The 24,589-nt window shown below is 45.3% G+C and overlaps 1 protein-coding gene across 1 annotated transcript; it reads left to right on the top strand.

Annotated features, from left to right (window-relative positions):
- EXD2 (exonuclease 3'-5' domain containing 2) lies at window positions 1-22,879 on the top strand. Its single transcript, XM_082275614.1, has 9 exons — window positions 1-118; window positions 5,584-5,933; window positions 7,224-7,480; window positions 8,216-8,342; window positions 14,438-14,718; window positions 15,654-15,760; window positions 16,393-16,528; window positions 17,996-18,352; window positions 22,357-22,879. Exons 2-9 carry the CDS (start codon window positions 5,598-5,600, stop codon window positions 22,571-22,573), a joined length of 1,818 nt encoding a protein of 605 aa, XP_082131740.1. The 5' UTR covers window positions 1-118; window positions 5,584-5,597; the 3' UTR covers window positions 22,574-22,879.
- The last annotated feature ends 1,710 nt before the right edge of the window (window positions 22,880-24,589 follow it).

Genomic DNA, 24,589 nt, shown 5'->3' with positions numbered 1-24,589 from the left:
TCTACGGCAGCGTGAGTCCGGTGATCTCCGTGGAGGGCAGTTCCGGGCGGGCGGTGTCTTTTTGTTGTCATTCTCTTCCGGGTTCTTTCTCCTGGTTCCTGCACGTTTGTTAGGTACGGTGAGTCCTGTGTATTGTGTTCCCTGTTTGTTTCATCTGTAACCTTTCTTCCTACATTTCCCTGGGGACACATGTGACACTATGAGGCCAGCCTGGTTATACATGGGGATCACCTATGGGCCTTATTCACACTGTGTGTATATCTGTGGAGGGCTGGCTTCTCACACACCTACATGTACAGGACAGGTGTTCCATGCCAGCAGTCCATTCATGCCTATTGGGGTGCAGCAGCTGCATGGACCCCGATGGTGTGTCCTAGGGTGCAGATGGGTGAGTTCATGGACATTGCCCACACTGGTGGTATATTGGGATGCAGCGGCTGCATGGACCCTGATGGTGTGTCCCAGGATGCAGATGGGTGAGTTCATGGACATTACCCACACTGGTGTTATATTGGGATGCAGCGGTTGTATGGACCCCGATGGTGTGTCCTAGGGTGCAGATGGGTGAGTTCAGGGACATTGCCCACACTGGTGTTATATTGGGATGCAGCGGTTGTATGGACCCCGATGGTGTGTCCTAGGGTGCAGATGGGTGAGTTCAGGGACATTGCCCACACTGGTGTTATATTGGGATGCAGTGGCTGCATGGACCCCGATGGTGTGTCCTAGGGTGCAGATGGGTGAGTTCAGGGACATTGCCCACACTGGTGTTATATTGGGATGCAGTGGCTGCATGGACCCCGATGGTGTGTCCTAGGGTGCAGATGGGTGAGTTCAGGGACATTGCCCACACTGGTGTTATATTGGGATGCAGCGCTTGTATGGACCCTGATAGTGTGTCCTAGGGTGCAGACGGGCGAGTTCAGGGACATTACCCACACTGGTGTTATATTGGGGTGCAGCAGCTGCATGGACCCCGATGGTGTGTCCTAGGGTGCAGATGGGTGAGTTCATGGACATTACCCACACTGGTGTTATATTGGGGTGCAGCAGCTGCATGGACCCCGATGGTGTGTCCTAGGGTGCAGATGGGTGAGTTCATGGACATTACCCACACTGGTGTTATATTGGGGTGCAGCAGCTGCATGGACCCCGATGGTGTGTCCCAGGGTGCAGATGGGTGAGTTAATGAATATTGCCCACACTGGGGTTCCATAGGGGTGCAGCGGTTGCATGGACCCTGATAGTGTGTCCCAGGATGCAGACGGGCGAGTTCATGGACATTACCCACACTGGTGTTATGTTGGGATGCGGCAGTTGCATGGACCCTGATGGTGTGTGTGTCCGAGGGTGCAGACGGGTGAGTTTATTGACATTGCCCACACTGGTGGTGTTTTGGATGCAGCAGCTGCATGGACCCCGATGGTGTGCCCCAGGATGCAGATGGGCGAGTTCATGGACATTGCCCACACTGGTGGTATATTGGTATCCGGCAGCTGCATAGACCCTGATGGGTGTGTCCTATGATGCAGACGGGTGACATTGCCCACACTGGTGGTATTAGTGTTTCTCAACTCCGGTCCTCAGCGCACACTAACAGGCCAGGTTTGCAAGAAAACTGAAATGCATCACAGGTGATAACATTTGCTGCTCAATGATTGCAGTATTCTAGTCTGCATCTCCCCAAGGTAATACTTAAAATCTGTCCTGTTAGTGTGCCCTGAGGACCGGAGTTGAGAAACACTGGTATATTGGGATGCAGCAGCTGCACAGACCCCAATAGTGTGTCCTACGATGCAGATGGGTGAGTTCAGGGACGTTACCCGCACTAGTGTTGGGATGCAGTAGCCGCACGGACCCCGATGGTGTCCCAGGATGCATACAGGTGAGTTCAGGGACGTTACCCACACTGGTGTTGTATTGGGAGACAGTGGCTGTGTTTTTTGCAGCAGATGTCTCCTCCATAGATAGGAATGGGACTGTCTGTGTGAGTAAACCCCGTCTTCTATTAGGCTATCCGCCAGATTGTGTAATGGAAGTGACGTTCAGCCAGCAAATACTTACTGTGTATGCGCTATGCATTCCAAACACTTTGTGATCTTAAGGTGTAGCGGTAATCTGATAGAACATCCATGCGGACATCTTACTACACCCAGCTACATCTTGAATTTTGGCAATGAAGTAGGTGTAAATATCGTATAGTGATAGCTAATGCTGTTTGGTTATTTTGAAAGCCTGAAGGTTTAGCGCTGAGCTTTGTGGGGTACAAACATGGCCTTCGCCACCTTCCTCCTGCTGCCATCCAGTTTCTTTCAAAATGTCACTGGCTTATACATTTTGGAGGAATGAAGAAGGCGCTGCATTCAGTGCAACTTCCCCATTCTCACTCAGTTTTGGGGTTCCTCGGACCCCGTCTGTAGTTTCTATGTCTATATTTAGTTAAGTAAGTAGTAAGATGTCTGCTTGGGTGTTCCATTAATTTACCGCTACCCGTCAGATCATGAAGTTTTAAACGCATAGTGCATGCAAAGCACTTTTTTTGGTCCGAACGTCACTTCCGTTACACAATCTGATGGGTAGCGCTACTGATAGAACACCGGCCTGCCATAGGCCTATAATTTAGTATGCCCCATGTGAATGAGGCCTAACACAAGCTGGGATACACAAGTGGAATTTATATACTCTACTATATAGACTATAGGGATCTACAATGAACTGCCAGACTGGGTGATAGGCTGGATAATCTAGATCCAGCGGTCAACAGTCTGGTCAGCGAGCGCGTGCAGATCACAGCTCTGCGGTAGGTTGGCCACGACATAGCCCCACTGGATGGGGGCTGGCCTGCAAGTTAAATGCCTTGCGAGGTCTCATACGACCGGGTCTCAGCCTGAGTCACAGCGTTTCTCCTGGCTGACAGCCCCCTCTCCTCCCAGCTCCCATCGGATTCCTGGTATGGTGAGTAGCTGTACCTCCCCCCCCCCCCCCCACATCCCCCTAGAGGGTTTTGGGGTGGACGCGTCCCTTGGATGGTTGGACCTGTGGGGTTTCCCTCCTTTCCATCAGACCCCCCTGAATTTGGTGGTCCCTGTTGGTCATCAAGCCCCCCCCAATCTGGGGTAGCGTACTGGTTTGGAATGTGTATGGGGCTGGTGTATTGTAATGTACTGGAGGTGGGGGTGCGCTACCTGCTATGGGGGCCCTGTGTCCAGTTCCCCCCCTTCCCTCATGCTTGCAACCTGGGCTCAGGGATCCCTGGGAGCCATGTGGTGGCCATTTTGTTTTAGCCTGTTTCAGTCTCTGGAGCACGTTTCCTCACCTTACCCCCTCTGATGGTGGGGGTCCCTTGGGGTACCAACCATCCATTGATGCACTGACGTTGGTCCCGGAGTGATTTCTTATCCCTCCTATTGACAGATTTGTTGCAAAAGAGTGGGAGCTTTGCGGTGAGGTACCCCCTGGAGTCCCTCAAAAAGTGGACTGTTCCACCGGTGGTGGACCCCCCTGGCTTCCAGGTTGAATAAGGCAACCATGATTCAGTTTGAGGAATCGCTGGTCTTTTTTAAAGATCCGGCTGACAGAAAAGCGGAGGCTGTGACCTGCAATATGTTCACGGTTGCTGGTTTGGCACTTAGGCCAGTCTTCACCATTGCCCTGGTGTCGCAAACTCTAACCGAGTGCTCTACATTTTTGCACTGTGACCTAGAGGGTAAGCAGCTTCCCCCTGCCTTTGCTAAACTGGCAGACCAGTTGGTCCAGGGGTTGCAGTTTATCTGTGATGTCTCTTTGGATGCAGCTCCCCTGATCTCTCTGCTGCCTATTTCGACTGTTACTTATGCACGTTTTGTGGCCGAAGTGGTAGTCTGCGGACCAGACCTCTAAAAAAAAAAGCTGATTTACCTTTTCAGGGTGGTTGCCTGTTTGGGGCAACCCTTGATGACCTCATTAAGAGTCTCACACAGGGGTAGAGTAACTTTCTTCCACAGGCTGGATTGGGCAAGGAACCTTGTTGCAGACATGGCCTGCCTTTCTCGGCTCAAGCTTTTTTTTTTTTTTTTTTTTTTTTTTTCCCCCTCCAGGATCCAGTCTGGAAAGCGGAGAGCGGGGTTCTCTAGACTGCAGACAAGGATCCATCAGCATAAAGGTGCGCCCTCACTTGTGCCTGTGGTGGGGGGGGGGGGGTGTCTTCACTGGTTCCCAGGACCGTGGACCTCTGGTAAATGACAAATGGGTCCACAAAGTGCTACTCAGGCTACAAGGTCGAGTTCTTTCTTACCCTCAAAAGATTCTTCCCTTCCAATGTGTCTGTCCCTGGACCGATTGCAAGCTCTTTGGGGCGAACAAGACCTGCTGCTTCAGGGTGTGATTGTCCCTGTTCCGGCCTCGACCGGTTTCCGGGCTTTTGTCCAACCCTGTTCACGGCCCCAAAGAACAAGGGCAAGGCACCTCTGATTCTGGACCTCAAGGCCCTAAACTGCTTTTGGCTGTTCAGAATGGAGTTCATTCGCACAGTGGTGACATCCGTACATCAGATGCTCTGGTGGGGCCAGTATCTGATCTACGCCGGTCATTCTAGTGGCACGGGACTGGCCTCGCCGGTCTTGGTACGTCGACCTGGTGCAGCTGGTCGCCAATGTCCCTTGGAGACTGCCTCTCAGGGAGGATCTCTTGTCCCAAGGGCTAATCTTCTATCCTGCTTTAGTCTCTGGCTTTGATGGCCTGGCTGTTGAAAGCAAAGTGCTGAAGGATATATGTTTGCCTTGGTAGGTGATTCGGACACTGCTAAAGGCTAGGAAGTCTAACCCTAGGAAGATCTACCATCGCATGTGGAAAGCATACATTTCATAGTGTATTGATTGGTGTTCACCCTCATTCTTCACCCTCGTTCTTTCAGTGGCTCAGATTTTGACCTTCCATCAATGGGGTGTCTAGCAGAAATTGGCCTTGAACAATTGTGCGAGTTCAGCTAAACTTGTGCAATTTCAAACCCCCATTTCATTGGGGGGGGGGGGGGGGGTGATTTGAAAGACATCTATGCAGGTCCATGCAGATTTCTTTTGAAGTCACCAAAAGTAGTGCAGGTACTAATTTTGGAAATTGGTGCGGCACCGCAAAGTCAGTGTCGCACAGATTCATGCAGTGGTGTTGCCGGCATTAGGCTGCGATTTGACCTGTGAAATCACCCTGATGTAAATGGGAGCTGAATGAATTGAGGTGTGTGTAGGTAGAGCCAATCAAGTGACAGCTGCTTAATGGTTGAATGACCCCTAACACCCTGTCAGAGGGGTTGGTTAGCTTGGAACAACATTACATAATGCAGTATAAACGGCGTAACATGGAGTAAAAGGTAATATTTGACTTATAAATAAACAATCTTGCATGAAGGTCATGGTGAAAAATGGTTTTGGTGATATAATGTAAGGGCCGTAGAACATCTACTGTGGGTATCAAATGGGGTATTTTTCACTCCGGACACCTGGTATTGAGAGCATGAAGCTGCATGATGTACAGTACATAAACTCTAGAAAAAATGTGACTAAAGTTTTTTTTTTTTTTTTCTGTTTTCTCTCCCCATTGTACAGGCAGGAATTGTTGTTAGAATGCCCAGACACACAGGTTTAACTCTTTGCGTTGCCTCTCTGGTGGGTACTACAGTAGGATGTCTTGTTCTGTGGAAGCTTATCAGTCGCCGGAGACGACGGTGTTGTGTTGATGGAGATGTCAAAGACTCTTGTGCTGTGCTGAGCCATGAGACCTCAAGCTCAGATCACCTTCAGAATCCTTCAGAAGTAGAGGTCTCCAGCTCTTCTGCAGTAGAGAAGATCCTGCAGGCAGAAATCAAGATAGTATCCAAAGCTGAAGAATGGGAAGCTGTTTGGCCACTGCTAAAGAGAGATCTTGAGGCGTTCCCGGTACTTGGCATGGACTGTGAGTGGGTATGTAATGCTGTAATGTGTTGATCTCTGACTACACCTACTGATCTGCCGGTGAAGCTACTGGAAAGTTGGAGGACCTTATTAACTTTGACTAGCGGGCACATCCTGCCTCCTTTCTGCAGAGTGCCCGGACACAATGGAATCTAGAATCCTCTAATGCAATTGCAGACCAGCTTCTGGGGGTCACTGCTCTGACATCACTTCATCCTGTCATTACAATTCATTCAAATCAGGTCGTTTTGTCTATATATTTCTGTTCTAATTGTGATAGAAATTTTTTTTCCTCACTGGACACACAATCCCTTATTTTTTTTATTTTTTGGTAGCGTGGGTTTTAGGCGCCTGGGGCAAGGTAAGTAGTTTGCGCCTCCTAACTTACAGCAGAGCGGCCAGCCAATAACTCAAACATAACACTTACTTTAGGGTTATAGGCTGGCTGCAAAAGAGGTGCGAGAGAGGGTAAAAGGTGGGCTAGTGGGAGACAGGAGGGGGGTTGAGTGAGAGTCGTGAAAGGTCACCAGTGGCCAAATTGCCAGTGACCCCAACATAGACCATCATGGGCACCCATCCATGCACCTGGGCATTGCTCAGGTGTACCCATTCAATAGGATGGCCTTGCCCCTACCCCGTTCTCTGTTAACAGAAATTAGCAGAGAGAGCTACAATCTCCATTAGAGATCAGCATGAAGTATCCCCACTCTGTAATTTTGTAGCCTCCATGCATCACATGCTCTCCGGCTACAGAACTTGCCCATGTAAAACTTGCGCCCCCCCCCCCCCCCCCAGCCAATGGCAACCCGTGTTGTCAGTCATAGGAACCCACCCAGCTAAAATTTCCAACCAATGGAAGCTCGTGCTGTCCAGCATAGGAATCTGCCCAGCTAAAATTGGCAGCCGAACACTCTGCCCTCCCAGCCTATAGCGGCAGGATGGGGATTTAACTGAGCTGTTGTGCCTTGAACTTGCGGCCCGGCAGACTGTGCTCCTTTAATGATTCAGGCAACAGTGAATATGATGACAAAAGCCAGGATGCATATTCTAGTCGGACCTGGAGCCTGAGACTTGTTGAGCCCTGCCCTAGGAAACCCTTGGGCTATATATAAATGCTTTAAGCACGGCCTGTTGCTAGGAGAATTTAGGACTGTACTGGATTAATCTATCTTCTATTAGTTTTGAGATTGACTGACTATAGTAAGTGTTGAGTATTCTAGAAATGGTTCCATAGAGCTGTACCCTTTTTTTTTTTTTTTTTTTCCAAGAAACTTTTATTCTATTTTTTTTTTTTTTTAGGTGTCTGTAGATGGGAGAACAAATCCCATCTCCCTTCTACAAATGGCTTCCCACAGTGGCTTTTGTGTCCTGGTTCGCTTGCCCCGATTGGTCAGTGCTGGCAGCACCATTCCAAAGACTCTCCTCACACTTCTGGCAGACAGTGATGTGCTGAAGGTTGGCGTAGGTTGTAGGGAAGATGCTTCCAAACTGATGAGTGATTACGGCCTGTCAGTGAAAGGAGCAGTTGATATCCGCTACTTGGCAATGAGACAGAGGTAAGGGTTTCATATTGTAGGTTTTGAAGGTGCTTTTATATTTGCTGGTGCAAGTCGCATATACTTAAAATTGCTGTTTTCAGGTTTATTCAGTAAATCAATGTACAGTAACAGATTGCAATAAATTTGCTTCCTGAATACAGGTTCAAGGCTGCACATAGTTGGGAAGGTCAAATCTCCATCTTTTCACTTGTCAGAGCTGTAAAAAGTGGCTTTGAAATATTGAGGCTCTAGGATATGTCACATTTCACCTGGGGGTGAAATGAAAGTCAGCAGCTACAAATACTGCAATTGCTGACTTTTTTAACACATGCCTACCCATAGGAGTCCACCACTGTCTTCCCTGTAGCTTATTCAGGTTGAAAATTGTCAGCTGAACAGTGCCTGCATCCTTTCAGATGTTCAGACAGTTGCAGATGTTGCAACTGCTTGAACACGGCTGCAGAATCTGCATTGCCAGCAATCTGTTCAGCCTGTGCAGCTGAACAAAATAAATCCTACACATGTATGGCCAGCCTAAGGACTGGTAACATGCATTAAGTAAACATTTGTTCTTGGATTTAGTTATATTTTGCAGCCATAATGAAAGTATTTTCATGCTGGCAAGGTTATAGAATGTTTACAACTGGCTTGACAAAATATTTGCTACATAAAAATTGCACCTATAATGCAGATAATCCTCTGGTCTGCCTGAAGGTTGGGTGAATTTTTTCCTTTTTATTTTCCCTTGTGCAGGAGAGACCTTTTCCAGAACAGCCTAAGCCTTAAATCTCTGTCTGAGACTATTTTATGCTACCCTTTGGATAAGTCTTTTCAGCTTCGATGCAGTAACTGGGATGCACATGAATTCACACAGGATCAGGTGCGTCATATGCAAGGTTCAAAAACTGAATTCTGTGCTCATTCTAGAACATTCTGTCTAGACCGTACCTAAACACTTTAAATAAGTTAGCTTAAATAGCTTCTTATAGTAGTCTTTTTTTTTTTTTATTTTTTTTTTCTCCTTTTAGTTGAACCTGTTTTTAGTAAAAAAAAGTCACACAGGAAAAGCCATAGATGGATCAAAATTCTCTAGTCCCTGCAGAACTAGACAAATTTCAATCCCTCTATGGAGTAGCTTTAAACAACAATAAATGGGCTAGGCTACAACCACCTAGAATACAATGTGTGATGTTTTACCTGGAGATTGTTTTTTCTCCGAATTTTTTTTAAAAATAGATCAATAGAAATAATTTGCATACATGGGTGTAGTCTGATGGCTAAAGATATGTTTATACCAAATTACAATGTCAAGTATAACATGAACATGTTAACCCAAATTGAGTTGGGATAGGGAATTTGTTTCCCGGAATTCTTATTTGAAATGCATATCTTTGCAAACATTACCTAGTATGTTCTACAAGAGGCTGAAACTAAGAAAACTAATCTAATTTTGCAGTTTACCAGTCCTTGTGGCATAGTGTTGCTGCCCCCCTTTCCTGTTGACTGTAGCAGTAATACTCTTCCTGTTGGAAGGGAGACAATGCTCGCTCACTGTACATACAGTGGGTACGGAAAGTATTCAGACCCCCTTAAATTTTTCACTGTTATATTGCAGCCATTTGCTAAAATCATTTAAGTTCATTCTTCTTCCTCATGAATGTACACATAGCACCCCATACTGACAGAAAAACACAGAATTGTTGCAGATTTATTGAAAAAGAAAAACTGAAATATCACATGGTCCTAAGTATTCAGACCCTTTGCTCAGTATTTAGTAGAAGCCCCCTTTTGATCTAATACAGCCAGGAGTCTTTTTGGGAAAGATGCAACAAGTCTTTCACACCTGGATTTGGGGATCCTCTGCCATTCCTCCTTGCAGATCCTCTCCAGTTCTGTCAGGTTGGATGGTAAACGTTGGTGGACAGACATTTTTAGGTCTCTCCAGAGATGCTCAATTGGGTTGAAGTCAGGGCTCTGGCTGGGCCATTCAAGAACAGTCACGGAGTTGTTGTGAAGCCACTCCTTCGTTATTTTATCTGTGTGCTTAGGGTCATTGTCTTGTTGGAAGGTAAACCTTCGGCCCAGTCTGAGGTCCAGAGCACTCTGGAGAAGGTTTTTGTCCAGGATATCCCTGTACTTGGCCGCATTCATCTTTCCCTCTATTGCAACCAGTCGTCCTGTCCCTGCAGCTGAAAAACACCCCCACAGCATGATGTTGCCACCACCATGCTTCACTGTTGGGACTGTATTGGACAGGTGATGAGCAGTGCCTGGTTTTCTCCACACATACTGCTTAGAATTAATGCCAAAAAGTTCTATTTTGGTCTCATCAGACCAGAGAATCTTATTTCTCACCATCTTGGAGTCCTTCATGTGTTTAGCAAACTCCATGCGGGCTTTCATGTGTCTTACACTGAGGAGAGGCTTCCGTCGGGCCACTCTGCCATAAAGCCCCGACTGGTGGAGGGCTGCAGTGATGGTTGACTTTCTACAACTTTCTCCCATCTCCTGACTGCATCTCTGGAGCTCAGCCACAGTGATCTTTGGGTTCTTCTTTACCTCTCTCACCAAGGCTCTTCTCCCCGATAGCTGTTTGGCCGGACGGCCAGCTCTAGGAAGGGTTCTGGTCGTCCCAAACGTCTTCCATTTGAGGATTATGGAGGCCACTGTGCTCTTAGGAACCCTAAGTGCAGCAGAAATCTTTTTGTAACCTTGGCCAGATCTGTGCCTTGCCACAATTCTGTCTCTGAGCTCTTCAGGCAGTTCCTTTGACCTCATGATTCTCATTTGCTCTGACATGCATTGTGATCTGGAAGGTCTTATATAGACAGGTGTGTGGCTTTCCTAATCAAGTTCAATCAGTATAATCAAACACAGCTGGACTCAAATGAAGGTGTAGAACCATCTCAAGGATGATCAGAAGAAATGGAAAGCACCTGAGTTAAATATGAGTGTCACAGCAAAGGGTCTGAATACTTAGGACCATGTGATATTTCAGTTTTTCTTTTTTAATCTGCAACAATGTCAACAATTCTGTGTTTTTCTGTCAGTATGGGGTGCTATGTGTACATTCATGAGGAAGAAGAATGAACTTAAATGATTTTAGCAAATGGCTGCAATATAACAAGAGTGAAAAATTTAAGGGGGCTGAATACTTTCTGTACCCACTGTAGCTGTGGAGGAGCATCTTTGCCAGCTTCTAAAATAGGGTGTGGTGCTGTAGTGCAAAAATGACCTGGGCAAGGCTGACACCACTTGAAATTTGTGGCAGTCTGCATGAATTGGTGGTATTTGGTGCACCTTTTAGGTACAGAATACTTACCGGGCCAATCTTGGTCCAGTGCCTTGCACAAGAGCAGTAGCGCTGCGCTCTCCTTACTGGACTCTTGAAGGGAGGTCTGGCCAAGCCACACTATCAATTGACGCACAGACAGTGTGACTCATGATTGAAAGAAGGAATGGTTTATTCTGAGGAGTAAAGCCCCCTTCAGAAAACCCAGCGGTTATTTGGGCAAGAAAACTGGACCAATTGGGTATGTGATCAATTCTTTAACCACTTTACCACCGGAGGATTTTGCTGTCTTACGTCCAGGCCACTTTTTGTTATTCGGCGCTGTGCGACTTTAACTGACAATTGCGCGGTCGTGCGACGCCGTACCCAAACGAAATTTACGCCCTTTTTTTCCCACAAACAGAGCTTTCTTGTGGTATTTGATCACCTGTGCGATTTTTTTACTTTTTGAGCTATAAACAAAATTGCGTTTATTTTAAAAAAATAACAATATTTTAACTTTTTTTTATATGAAATCCCCCCCCCCCCCCCCCCAAAAAAAAATGTAAAAATCAAATTTTTTTAAAATTTTTGGCCAATTTGTTTTCTGCTACCTATGTTTGGTAAAAAAAAAATCACAATAAGCGTATTTTGATTGGTTTGCGCAAAAGTTATTGCATTTACTAACTAAGGGAAAGATTTCTGTCATTTTTGGTGGGGTTTTTTTAACGCGTAATGGCGGCGATCTGCAATTTTTTTTTTTTTTTGCGGGACTGCGACATTGCGGCGGACAGATTGGACCCTTGACTGACATTTTTGACACTTTTGGGGGTGCCAGTGACATTACTGCAGTAATCGGTGCTATATATATGCATTGTTACTGTAAAAATGACACTGGCCGGGAAGGGGTTAATTTTATTGGAGAGGGAGGGGTTAATGTATGCCTGGTGCTTACTAATGTGTGGGGGGGGTTGACTTGAGTCAGGGACAGATCGGATGTTCAGCTATGCTGAACACTCCGATCTGTCACTCCCTGTCACTTGGGGATCTCCAAACTAGATTCCCCGACGATCGGGGAAGAGCGGCGGCGATCGCCGCTGCTCCTCCCCTGGCCCGACTCCCGCTGTGACTGAACACAGCGGGAGCGAGCCTCCGGCGGTGCGCGTGCGCCGCCCACAAGGGGCGGAGTCCAGCGACGTAGGTCTATGTCGCTGGATGATAACGAGCCACATTGCTGCAGTAGCAGCAATGTGAGCGGAGCTAAAGTGGTTAATAACATTTTTAGAGTGCAATCACTCAATATTGCACACAATGCATTGCAAAAAATACATCCCTATCAAACACCTATTCTATAAAAACAATAGGCACTGGTAAAGGGACGTCTGGACGATATACCCATGTGAATGGCCTTGATCGGAGCAAAACTTAGTACACTGGAATTTTATCTTCCTATAGGGTTATTAAGGCAAATATTCACACAGGTCATTTGGCTATCCTACACTTTAGGCCACTTGTATAATCAGACAATATGGTGTTATAAGATACAGGTGTAGATGAGATGCATTGACATGCTGGTTTTGTGGCGAGGGGTGTTAACACCTTTAGTTTATCAAGGGTATCAATAACCATAAACTCAATATTCGATTGACTTATTCCTTTGATGGAATACAAATCCCTTTTCTCTACCTTATGATCTCTATGGAGAATGGGACCCTCACTGCACACACTTTTCGAAAAGCAATAGCGGCCAGTACCCTATTAAGAGCAGATAGATCTACACCCCAAAAGGTTAAAAAAATGGGATCCCAGTGGGTCAGTTTTTACAAATTAAACATAACTGCACAAAAAAGCAAGAATATAGACAAAAGGAATTGCATAAAAGATTCCAGGAGCGTGGCTACTCCCATAGAAAATTACATAGAGCCAAACAGTCGTGGGTTGTAAGAGAAATTAACTATTTCAGAATAAGGACATTTCTGATAGGAAAATGTACAGTCACAGAATAGTTTTTGATCGCCCAGTGGGATAAAGTATGGGGGTTCTACAAAAACATTGGGGTGTTCCGATGAATAACCCAACAATTGCTAAATTTGTGGGTAGTTCCCCCAAAAATGGTAACCCAAAGGGCATCCAATTTGGGTGATATTCTGATTCACTCGGAGTTGTGAAAAGCCCGGCTAAAAATTGGTTAACTGCATGCCCTAGATCAAAGGGGATGTTTCCATGTGGCAAATGCCAAATGTGCCCCTTTGTGGATCGTACAGCCACTTTCATGCACTCTGAGAATCAGAGTATAAGATCAGGCACCTTGTCAATCAACAAAGGCATCTATATGCTCACCTGTCCCTGCAATATATTTTGTATTGGTAAGACAAAGACGGCTACAAGTGAGGATAGGTGAGCATATGAGAATTAAAGGGCGACCCAGAAAAAACACGGGCAAAAACACTTTCAAAAGTACATGGAGGAAACTGAGGGAATGAAAAATAATCTGTCCTTAAATTGCCCCCTAGAAGAGGGGACTTTAAAGTCTCCTTAAAAAAAAAAAAAAAATGGTGGATTTACATGTTAAGAGCTCTGATACCTTTAGGGTTAAACACTAAGCTAAATTGACAGGTTTTCTTAGAGAATTAACTAGTTTCTATGCTTGGTAAAATATGACACTTTAAGACACAACTTCTAGCTGGCCCCTCCTACACGACAGCTCTGTACTTAAGGAGATGAGGAAGGGTAGCACGTTGTCCTGACGAAGCTATGTATGATGTAGCAAAATGCATCCACATCATACATGTCACCAGACTTTCGGCATTTCCATAACCTGCCCTAAGCAGATGAGTATGTAGTTGGGATGCCAGCAACACGCCAACAATATCTGGGAGACGGAGTGCTCCAGACACTGCGCAGATCTCCCCTGTGACTGTCTTATGGACCGTGTAAGGGAATAAGAACGACTAGCTACAGCTGACCATACTGCTCACTCTCAACCAATTAAAGTTGCACGAGTTAGAGCAGGTATGATTCCCAACGGACCCCAGCAGCTATGGGACACAGGTATTTAGGAGATTATCAGAAGACTGGGTAAGCTGAGCTTGCTCCTTTATCACTGACAATACAGCGTCAGGACAGTTAGAACTTTCCATAAGAAATTGGACAGCTGATCCCTTCAGTCAGTGGTGCCCCCCCCTAATGACTTCCCTCATTATGAGGGAATGAATGATGCTTCACAACCTAATTATTGCTTAATCCATTCAGGGCGTAAATGTGTTCTTTTTGCATATCCATATGCACATGACTAGGGATCGTACGATTATCGGCAAAGCCGATATAAAGGGCCGATACACTTTCCCCCGATTTATATCGGAATCTACCCCGGAGGTTACCGATATTTCGGGAAAGTGCTTGTACCGGAGTGATGCCTGCAGCTAGAGGTATCACCCCGGTACCGGCATCCATAGCCGACGGTCGGCTGTCTTGTAATGACAACCGATGTGGCTGAGAAGCCGCTCAGCTGTCATTACAAGGAGGGGAGGCAGGTCAGGGCTGCTATATGCAAAACCATTGCACAGAGCAGGCAAGTATCAAATGTCTTAGTGAAAAAGTGAACCTTTTCAGATCACTTTAAATTTTAATAGGGGCTGTATTTACTTCATTTTTTTCCCACCAACGGTCACTTCCTGCAAGTAATGTGTTTTTTTTTTTTGTAGGTTTTTTATGCTGCCCGAGATGCCCAGGTGTCAGTTGCCCTATTCCTGCAGCTGCTCGGCTTTTTTTCTCTCAGCTCTTCCCCTGCCTGGGCTTCATTGCTGAGTAAATGTCAAGGCCTCATTGATGTTCCATTTAAAGGGAAAGGTATTGCAAATGGAGATGTTAATGGAGGACCAAGGCAGAAGAAAGAAGTCTTGTTTGAACAATCTAGTCCGAATTCCCCAGGCCGAGATCCTCGCAGAAATAAGAAAAAACCTCTGGGAGTGGGATACTCTGTAAGGTACTTCATGCTGTAAAAATTGGGTTTCGTAGGTTCAGAATGGTGAAATTGAGTATTTAGGAAGGCTTTAGAGGTGGGTAAGGATTTGCTTAGGATTCTGGTACACTTTGTCCCAGTTTTGTAGATTCCTTTTGTGGTAAATTAAACCTGTATTGGGAGATGTGGAGGCTGCAACTGCTGGCCTCCTAAAATGTACTAGCTTCCTGCCTGCTATTGCAGTCTGGCTGTTACCAGATACATAAAGTCAAAGATGGCCATGTCCCTAGAGTTCATTGTACAGCTTCTTTAAATAAACCAAAGTGAACTTAAGGAGGGCACTTCCTCAGTAGGTTATCGGGTTATGCTGAAGCTTAAACCTGAACTGCAGGTTGACTGCTACCTTCCAAAACAATTGTAATTTTAATCTACATTCCTGTAATGCAGTTAGGTTTGCACCAAGCTATCCATACTTTCTCCTCACTGCAGATAAATATGGCTTCTTGTATAGGTGTGAGTCCCCAACCTGCTGAATGGCACCACAGCACAGATTTCCCTCTTCTGTTCTGTGCTGTAGTAAGGAAGACTACTAGCCCTATGCAGTGCAGCAGAGCCTGATTTAGCATAGTATTGAGCTTCCTCTAAGACCAGTTTAAGATCTAAATGAAGATGCATAACTGGATTATATCTGTCTGACCTTCAGCTTTAAAGCCGAACTAATGGGACCTTTACTTTCCTTACCTACAATGGTTGTCTTCACTGGATGACCTTACCACTGCGCATGTGCAGGAGCCAGTCATCGCTGCACATGCACAGTTTTTTTTTTTGGGCTAACTGTCACTATGCTCCCCCCCCCCCCCCCCCCCCCTGTTGTACACCAATGCCATAGCTATCGGACAATCTGTTAAAGCCAAAGCTATTGAAGCTATTGCATTCATAGGAACTCTTATTGTTTGCAGGAAATCCCCATTGTACGACAACTGTTTTCTGCATGCTCCAGATGGTCAGCCTCTCTGTACCTGTGACAGGAAAAAAGCCCAGTGGTATCTGGATAAAGGCATCGGTGGTAAGTTTGGTTTTAGTGATTGTAAAGTCTCATTTTAAAAAAAATACTTACCTGCTCTGTGCAGTTGGTTTTGCACAGAGTGGCAGTATCCTCTTCGGTCCCTCTTCTGTACTCCTGGCCCCACCTCTTATTGAGTGACCCCACAGCAAGCCGCTTCCTGTGGGGGCACCCAAGCCGAGTCACTGCTCTGTCCATTCAGACATTGAGCGACTACCTGGCCCCACCCCTTCTCTCCTGATTGGCTGACTTTGACAGCAGCGGGAGCCAATCATGCTGTACTGCTGTCTCAGCCGATGAGCAGCTGAGTTCCAGGCAGCTGGGAAACTCCTGCAACATCGCTGGATAAAGATGGGCTCAGGTAAGTGTTAGAGGGAGCTGCCACACACAGGTTTTATCCTAAGGCATAGAATGCATTAAGATAATTTGTGCCTTTACAATCCCTTTAAAGAAACTTGGTGAGTGTTTTATGTAGACTGCCATTGTGGAGAACTGTTCAGGTTAGTGAATCCAAAAACTGATGCATGAATTGGTTTGACAGCAAGGTAACTAGTATTTTAGGCGGTTGGCAGTGAAGGCCTACTGTCCTGGTATCATTTAATTTTGATCTAATTACTCTACATGTTTCCTTCTAGATTTGATAAGCAGTGACCCATTTGTAGTGAGGCTGCGCTTTGAGCCTTCTGGTCGTCCAGAATCTAATGTGGACTATTATCTGACGGTGAAGGAGAATCTTTGTGTTGTATGTGGCAAAAGGGAGTCTTATATCAGGTGAGTGTGAAGCCTTTGTAGGTATGTGATTGTACAGTATTTGCTGTAGACTTTGATCGTTCTAAACTGCAATTGTGATGTTACTAATCTGAGTGGCAAAAGAAACCTCACTACCTCTAAAGTAAGACAGAGGAAATGTTTTTTGTGATGGGCAGTGGCTCACTAGGGAAGGACAGTGCAGCAAGTTGAAGGCGATGGGAGATCCAGTAACTCATGCCACCTTTGGCCCCTTTCACAGGTGCACCTCCGCTGAGCTGAATCCGCTTGCTCAGCAGGGATTTCTCCCCTAATCCCCATTCATTGAGCAGGTTGATGACCGGTCTGCTATGCAGAGCGAACAGGGACAGTCCCGCTCTCCTCTATGGGGCAGTCGGAATGGAAACTGACTGCCTGTCCATTTCAATCTGATTCGATCCATTGGACGGATGGAAGGATTACCATCCGTCTGTTTTTGGCCAACAGGATCGGATGGCGGCGGTTGTCAGTGGACATCTGCCACTCTATAGAGGAGACTGGAGGGTCCGATCAGGTCCACCTAAACTTTAAAGGCGGCCCTGATCAGACAGCCCGTGTGATAGGGGCCTTCGGCTGTGTGGCACGATGAGAGAATTAATTTTAATGGAAAAAATGTAATTAAAAAAAAAACCCACACTCCCTGTAAGGACAGGGTACTTAATCAAGCCCTCAACATCAACTTATTCTCCGAGCAGTGAGAACAGGCAGGGGAAACACTCGGTGCTGCCAGTGACTGCTTGTTCCAGCCCGACCACCACAACAGGGCGCCAGTTCCCCGATGTAAGCGTCTCCCTACAGCAGGCTGCAAAGCCGCTGCATCTTAGCCCACACACCCGCAGGCAGGGGTCGCATGGGGCAACAGACATCCAAACCTGAAAAACTAATTTCAGGGAGGTGGCACTGTGTGCCCCTCTCCCCACCAATTTAACACCACTAGAGGATGATCAAATGAAATGCAAAGGACATCAATTATTAGGACACAGCCTTGCACAACCATGCAATTGTCAGTTAAAGTAATGCAGTGCTGAATCACACATGACCTTAAGGGGCAAAACCTTCCGGTCCAGAAGTGGTTAATTGCATTTATTTTCATAATGAGAACAAGCCTAAAATGTTCTAAGCTTGTAAGCATGCTACAAATATTAAAACCGAACAGTCGCTACTAATCTATCACCTTAAGATTGCGATGAGTTAATAGTGGTCACAAATTGTTTAGCCCAGTAATATATTGAAAGGAAAGCTTGTTATGGACATTGGAATGTTTACTCCCCCCCCCCCCCCCCCCCTCACAGCATGCACTTGGCTGCCTTTTGGCTGTGGCCACTTGTCCTACATTTAAAGGCTTTATTTTAACATGACATTCTACATTGTATTTCATCTTTTACTCAATGCTGTATCAGGCCAGTCCATTTTTGCCTATTTATGCCATATTACGCCTTTGTTTTTGTGCAGGAAGAACATTGTGCCACACGAGTACAGACGTCACTTCCCTATTCAAATGAAGGATCATAACTCTCATGATGTGTTACTTCTGTGCACATCTTGCCATGCAGTGTCCAACTACTATGACAACAACTTGAAACAACTACTGGCAGAGGAATTCTCCGCTCCTATAGGTTGTGAGGAAGGGGTCCGCATGCTGGAAGATGCCACAAGAAGGCAAGTGCGTTCAGCTGCAAGAGCCTTGCTCAATGCTTCCAGGCTGCCGGAACATCGCAAAGAGGAGCTCCTAGCTGAGATCAGAGGATTTTATTGTGTAGAGGAGGTCACTGAAGAAACTATTAAAGAAGCTGCAAATTTGGAGACCAGGTAAGAGCAGAGCACACAGGAAGCATTGATTTTAGAAGGGAGGTCTTATGTGCAGTTCACATATCAAAGGAAAAAACAATTCTGTATATCTGTACCTTCTAATATTTTTCTTCAAAATCCGAGCTGGTCTGACCCAACCTAATCCACAAACTGGTGTTTGTTTTTTTTTTTTCATATTGGTTTCATATGACAGTCCCTAAGAGGGTCCTAATGTTTGTAACTGTGCTGAATTATGTGGTTTACTTATGGTCTGCCCATTATGGGACTTAAATGCAGTGCATCTGGAAAGTGTTCACATCACTTCACTTTTTTCCACATTTTGTTATTACCACCTTATTCCAAAATGGATTAAATCTTTAATAGTTTTCCAGGGCAGCATCTGAGAGAGAGGCTCCCCCTACCTAAAACAGGAATAGTCCACCATTCTAAAAATATCAGCCATACCTGCATGCCTCAGTTTGATTTTCCTCCGTACCCATAGGAGCGGCAGCAGTTTGTGTGTGTGTGGTTTTTTTTTTTTTTTATTTTTATTTTTTTTTTTTTTTGGTCTTATGTGCTAACTGCAGGAGACTCCCTGGTCAGCAGCTCAGTGAGCTTTGGGTATTGTAGACCAGGGGCAGAAAATTAAGCCTTTGGCCTCCGCTTAAGGTTTTGCCCTTACTGAGGGGCATGCAACCCTCCCCCCCCAGCTATATTGGATGCCGATGGCATTCCCCCCCCCCCCCCCCACAGAATCGCCACCATCTGCCCCTGGCACCGGCCATCCATTCAGACCCTATGAAACATCCTAGTAAACCGGAGCCCACGCTGCCTGGAGCAGATGGAACGCCCTCAGTGAAACAGATGATGACCTGGAGAGGAATGGCAGTGCAGATATGTCCATCGACCTACTCTGGGTCAGCTGGGGGCAGGGCTTGCCCAGCAAGCGGGTAAAAACCCTTGAAGCAAAAGCTCGAGGGGGGGGGGGGGGCTGACCTGCAGGTAAGGACAGCTCCAAGGTAAGCCAGAGCACTCTGGAGTTCCCTCTCTCTACCTCACTACAAATGGTTCTTTGTGGATGGCAACCGCCTATCTCACTGGGTTCTTTGTGCTTAAAGACCCCAGAAGAGAAGGGCAAAGACCAGGAGCTAGGAATGCGCCTCTTGCGGTCAGTTTTCCCCCAGAATGGAAAAGGAAATTATGCCAGAAATGCATCAACAAAATGGTGGCCAAGGAATCGCAGGGTTTCTTTTAAAGACATGCTCAACTCCTTCAAAAGGGAAATAAAGCAACCATGCTTGTCAAAGGGCATGCAACCAAGATTAGTCTAATGGAAGAAAAGGTTGGAAAAATCAGAGCCAGTAGTGGGCCAAGCTTATGACAATCAGACGAGGCATGTCTGTATTGGTCCTAATGACGTCCTAAATTCCGGCTGTCATCTGGGCATGGCTCCATATGAAGCTTCTACAAAATTACATTCTGGCCCTGTGAGATGGCAACCCATCATCCCTAGAGATGAATATCCTGGTCCCTTGTTCGGTCAAAAGAACACTTCAGTGGTGGCTCAGCTTGCTTCTTTACTTCAAGGGATACAGACCGATCTGGTGCAGATCACTACGGACGCCAGCACTCTGGGATGGGGAGCGCATATGGCGGATCGCTGGGCACAAGGAGAATGGAACCCCCTCAAAATTTTTCCAAAAGTTTTCCTCAAAATTCTACAAATAATACCTTGTAATGACGACGATGGGGGAAAAAATAACATGTACATAAGTATTCACGGCCTTTGCTCAATACTTTGATGCACCAATTACAGCCTCAAGTCTTTTATAAAAGTGGTGCTACAAGCTTGGCACACCTATTTTTAGGCAGTTTCTCTCATGCTGCATCAGTGCAGAGCCACTTGCAGATCTCTCCAGGGATGTTCAAGTCTGAGCTCTGGCCTGGCCACTCGTAGACATTCAGAGTTGTCCCATAGCCACTCCTTTTGTTATCTTGGCTGTGTGCTTAGGGTTGTTGTCCTGTTGGGAGATAAACCTTTGCCGCAGTCTGAGGTCCAGAGTACTCTGCAGCAGGCTTTAATTAAGGATGTCTCTGTACATTGCTGCATTCATCTTTCTCTCATTCCTGACTAATCTCCCAGCTCATGCCACTGAAAAACATCCCCATTTTGTCTCTTGGTCAGAGTCCTTTAGGTGCCTTTTGGCAAACACCATGAGGGCTGTCATGTGCCTCTTTTACTGAGAAGTCAGCTTATGTCTGGCCATCATACTATACAGTCCTGATTGGTGGAGTGCTGCAGAGATGGTGGTTCTGGAAGGTTCTCCTCTCTCCACAAACTCTGGAGCTCTGTCAAAGTGACCATTGGGTTCGGAGTCGCCTCCCTGATTAAAGCCCTTCTCCCCCCGACAGTTTGGCTGGGGCGGCCCATTCTAGGAAGAGCCCTGGTGGTTCCAAACTTCTATTTATGGATAGGAGCCACTGTGCTCATTGGGGCCTTCAATGCTGCAGGAAATTTTTCTGTACCTTCCCCAGATCTGCGCCTCATTACAATCCTGTCAGAGGTCTACAGGCAATTCCTTGGACTTAACTGTGTATGCCAGAGCACAAACCAAGCCATTAACTGTGGGACCTTATAAAGACCGGTGTGCCTTTCCAAATTACCTGTAATAAATTCAGTTGATTGGACAGACTCTATCCTTGAGACGTTTCTACAACTTGATTAATCAGTGGATGCACCTCAGCTCAATTGAGTGTCATGGCAAAGGCTGTAAATACTTATGTACGTAGAATAGAGGTTTAAATGTCTTTCACTTTGCCATTACATTTTTGGGGTATTTTGTGGAATTTTGAGGTAAAAAATTTAATCAATTTTGGAATAAGGCTGTAACATAACAATGTGGAAGGTGAGGCACTGGGAATACTTTCAGGATGCACTGTAAAAGGATTTCATCTGCTGATTCAGATCTGTGCTCGAGCCCTGTAATTTAGAGGCAGGTAGCGGATGTTGGACGCAGTGGAATCGAGGATTTAGCCGTTCTTTAGACTGCACTATCAAGGTACAGCGTTGTTATGGAAGTTAAATCTGTTAAGAGAAATGAGGGCTGCCATTGTTGTCCTGAAAATGCTACTTGGGTGGCAGCCTTGGACTTGAGTCTGACATGCAACAGGAAATGTATCCCTTTTGGCCAGTATTTCAAATGGGACTAGCATTATTGGAAAGGTCAGCAATGACCATTTCATTAACGGATGCAAACTAAGCATTTGATCCAGCTACCTGTTGACGTTGGCTGTGTTTTTCTCTATGGTCCCACTATGTGGCAATGTAGCCACCCACCTGGTGTCGTCCTGAGAACTACAGTAATACATTTGATGCAGCTTGCACATTACAACAATCTCTCAAGTTCAAATTGGCCATCCATTTGGCACTGCCCAGAGTGACATCCGTACCAGGAAAAGGGAAATCCTGATACTGCCTGGCACCCTCCCCACTCTACAGATCGCAGTACATTGTAGCTGCCTTTCTTTATATGCATGCACAGCACATTCAGACACAGGGAGGAATGGTAGTTTCAGTAGAGCAGTGCATGTGACTGCAGTTTACATACACTGTTACTTGGAGCAGGAAAAATAGGTTTTGGTCATGAACATGTGGGGTAAACGATAATGACCAAAAAGTTCTATCAAAACATATGGGAGCTGTATTCTCCCAAAGGACATGTATAGCTGTCAGTCCAGTCCGAAGACTTGCACAACCATGTGAACAAAGCTACTTACTGCTAAAGCATACATTGCTTTCTTCTCGCTACCTGGAACCTGCTGACTGGGCATTGAATAAAACTGCAGACCTGATGTGAGACCTCTGAGCTATCATCATGCAGCACACCTATAACTTTCACTAAAGGAGATGTGTGGGATTTATACCTTTGATGTATGCATAGTTGTTTGTGTTTGGTTTCTGTTAAAAGAACTAGCTATAGCATAATGAGAAACTAACTTTTTTTTTTTTTTTTTTTCCCTGGCAGAATATTTAATGAAACTTATACCCCACATGGATTAAAAGTGGTGCAGTGCTTTGCAACAGGAGGACTGAAATCTTTAATGGAGCTTGAAAAACGCTGGCGCCAGCACTTTCTGAACACTATGCAACCCAAGTTTCTTCCCCAGCAATGGTCTGTTGACCATAACCACGGCAAACTGATCAGAAAATATGGTGCAGATTTACCCATTAAGTTGGGCTAGAACTTATGGAAGCCCTGACAAGACTGTTATCTAAAGGGCTGCTAAGAATGCTATAATTGAACTTTTACTAGAACTGTTTACACACTAGGAGCTAACAACCATTGGTGCTTTTACTGTTCAACTCAACCTTCATTATATCTGAATGGCTTGGATCCTTTAATTCAGCAGTACCGAAATTCCAGAGTGCCAATGCCTAGTTGGGTAACCTTATCCCAGTTTTGTGGGGTTAAGTTTAAGTTATTTTTTTAAAACTTGCTATAATTTAAAATATTTATTAACGGTTATCAGTTTGGCCTTTAAAAGTGACAAACTGTTTTACCACTGAGGTCCAGCTTGTCTTCGGTGCGAAATTTAGCCTTTGCCCAAAAAGTGTGAATTTTTCCAGCCTATCTGCAGTTATTGAATTGTTGTGCAGACTCTGTATAAAACCATATACTTGTAGATGGTTAAAAAGTTGCCTGAACTGTACCTCAGGTGCATTGCCTTCCCCCGGCGCTGTTTATAGTGGTTGAGTTAAATAGTGGTCTCACAGTAGGTTTTGCCAAACACAGTGCAAAGCATCTGACTGGTAGCCTTTTGGAAGGACATGCACAACGCTGTGCTTGGCAAAACAAACAACTATGCCAGCTGCTAGCATTGGGAGGGCTGAACAGTTACGAGTGTAGCCTGATACATATGCAGCTCAGGCAGCTTCTTAAAGGTTTGTCATAAACACTGGATCTTTTATAAAGCAGTTCAGCGTTTCATCTTGTGCATAGGCTTCTGCGAGTGATACAAAACGTAGCCCGTGTACTAGCCAGTAGCATGGTCCTGCTTATAAATTTTGCATAAATATCAACTAGAAGGTTCATGCACAGAGTGAAACCATGGCAGGAAAAATTAAACACTTTTTTTGTGTGGTCATAGTGCCTGACATTTTCATGTCATTTTTCTTTGTCTTGTTGTTGTTTTTTTTTTTTTTTTTTGCCCCCCTCCCCAAAACCCTATGACAACCATGTTTTCCTATAAGACCTCCACTTTTTTTGTATCATGTATTTGACTCCAGTGAATGGGGTTATACCTATTACAGCCTTTGTTTTATTCTCTTGCCTGACTTGTGGAGAAGTCTTATCTTCATATATTTATCATTTAAAAAGCATAAATTGTTTAATATTAACCCTTGTGTGTTTTTTTTTTTTTTTTTTTTTTTAAGTAAGATAACCTATTCCCTGAGATGGGAAATACTGTTTGGAAAAAGGGAAGTCTCCTTAAGCATCAAATCTTGTCCTCTTCCACACATGTATAATAGCATCAAATCTTGTCCTCTTCAACACATGTATAACTGCTAGGATACCTTTCTAGCTTGTTTATTCAATAGAACTTGCAGTCAAAGTCCAAGCTGGCTGATTTTGGCTGTTATCCTAACCCACTGCTTTAGAACTGGGTCACTGACTTAACACAGGTATGCAAAACAAAGGCAAAGTCCTTTACCTTCAAGTTAAGGTCCATAACGAGGTCTGTAGGAAGGTTGCCATAAAGCAAGGTGGTATTTTCAGTGGGAGGATGGTAGTCCTCAGCACAAGGTAAACCTGTTCTAGTTTTACTTATTTTCAAGTGTATTCAGCACGTGTGGCCCTGTCACAATGCATCTCCTGTGAAACCCAAGGAATTCAAGTGCTCCACACCTTCAGGAGGAAGGTTCTAGAACACCGCAATCCTTTTTATACAGATAAAATGTTTATCAAATGTTCCAGGAGAGCCAACATGTCTTGGGGATCTGTGTCCCCTTCATCAGAGCTAATATTTGCACTTAACCAAATTTTTATATAATTTTTTTGAAGTATGTATGTCCCAACATATGTTGGATCTCTTGGAATATTTCCAACTTTATAAAGTTTGGCAAGGTATAGTGCATTCCTTCAAAATTGGCATTGCTGCTCCTGGTGCAGTGCTTGCATTTCTTTTCACTTCTGTGTACATATGAGGTGGTATAAATCTGCCATAGAGGTTTGCCCTGATTCAGCAAGTTTACAGCGA

Source organism: Pelophylax lessonae (genome assembly GCF_965119305.1).
Source record: "Pelophylax lessonae genome assembly, chromosome: 13".
NCBI lineage: Eukaryota > Metazoa > Chordata > Amphibia > Anura > Ranidae > Pelophylax > Pelophylax lessonae.
The sequence above is the reverse complement of the archived record's forward strand: the minus strand, read 5'-3'. Positions and strand labels throughout refer to the sequence as shown.

Excerpts from the sequence above, each read along its gene's own strand:
- EXD2 (XM_082275614.1), top strand. The coding sequence starts at position 5,598 with ATGCCCAGACACACAGGTTTAACTCTTTGCGTTGCCTCTCTGGTGGGT. Across the intron at positions 15,761-16,392 it reads TCTGGATAAAGGCATCGGTG|ATTTGATAAGCAGTGACCCA; the intron begins GTAAGTTTGGTT and ends GTTTCCTTCTAG. Across the intron at positions 16,529-17,995 it reads AAAAGGGAGTCTTATATCAG|GAAGAACATTGTGCCACACG; the intron begins GTGAGTGTGAAG and ends GTTTTTGTGCAG.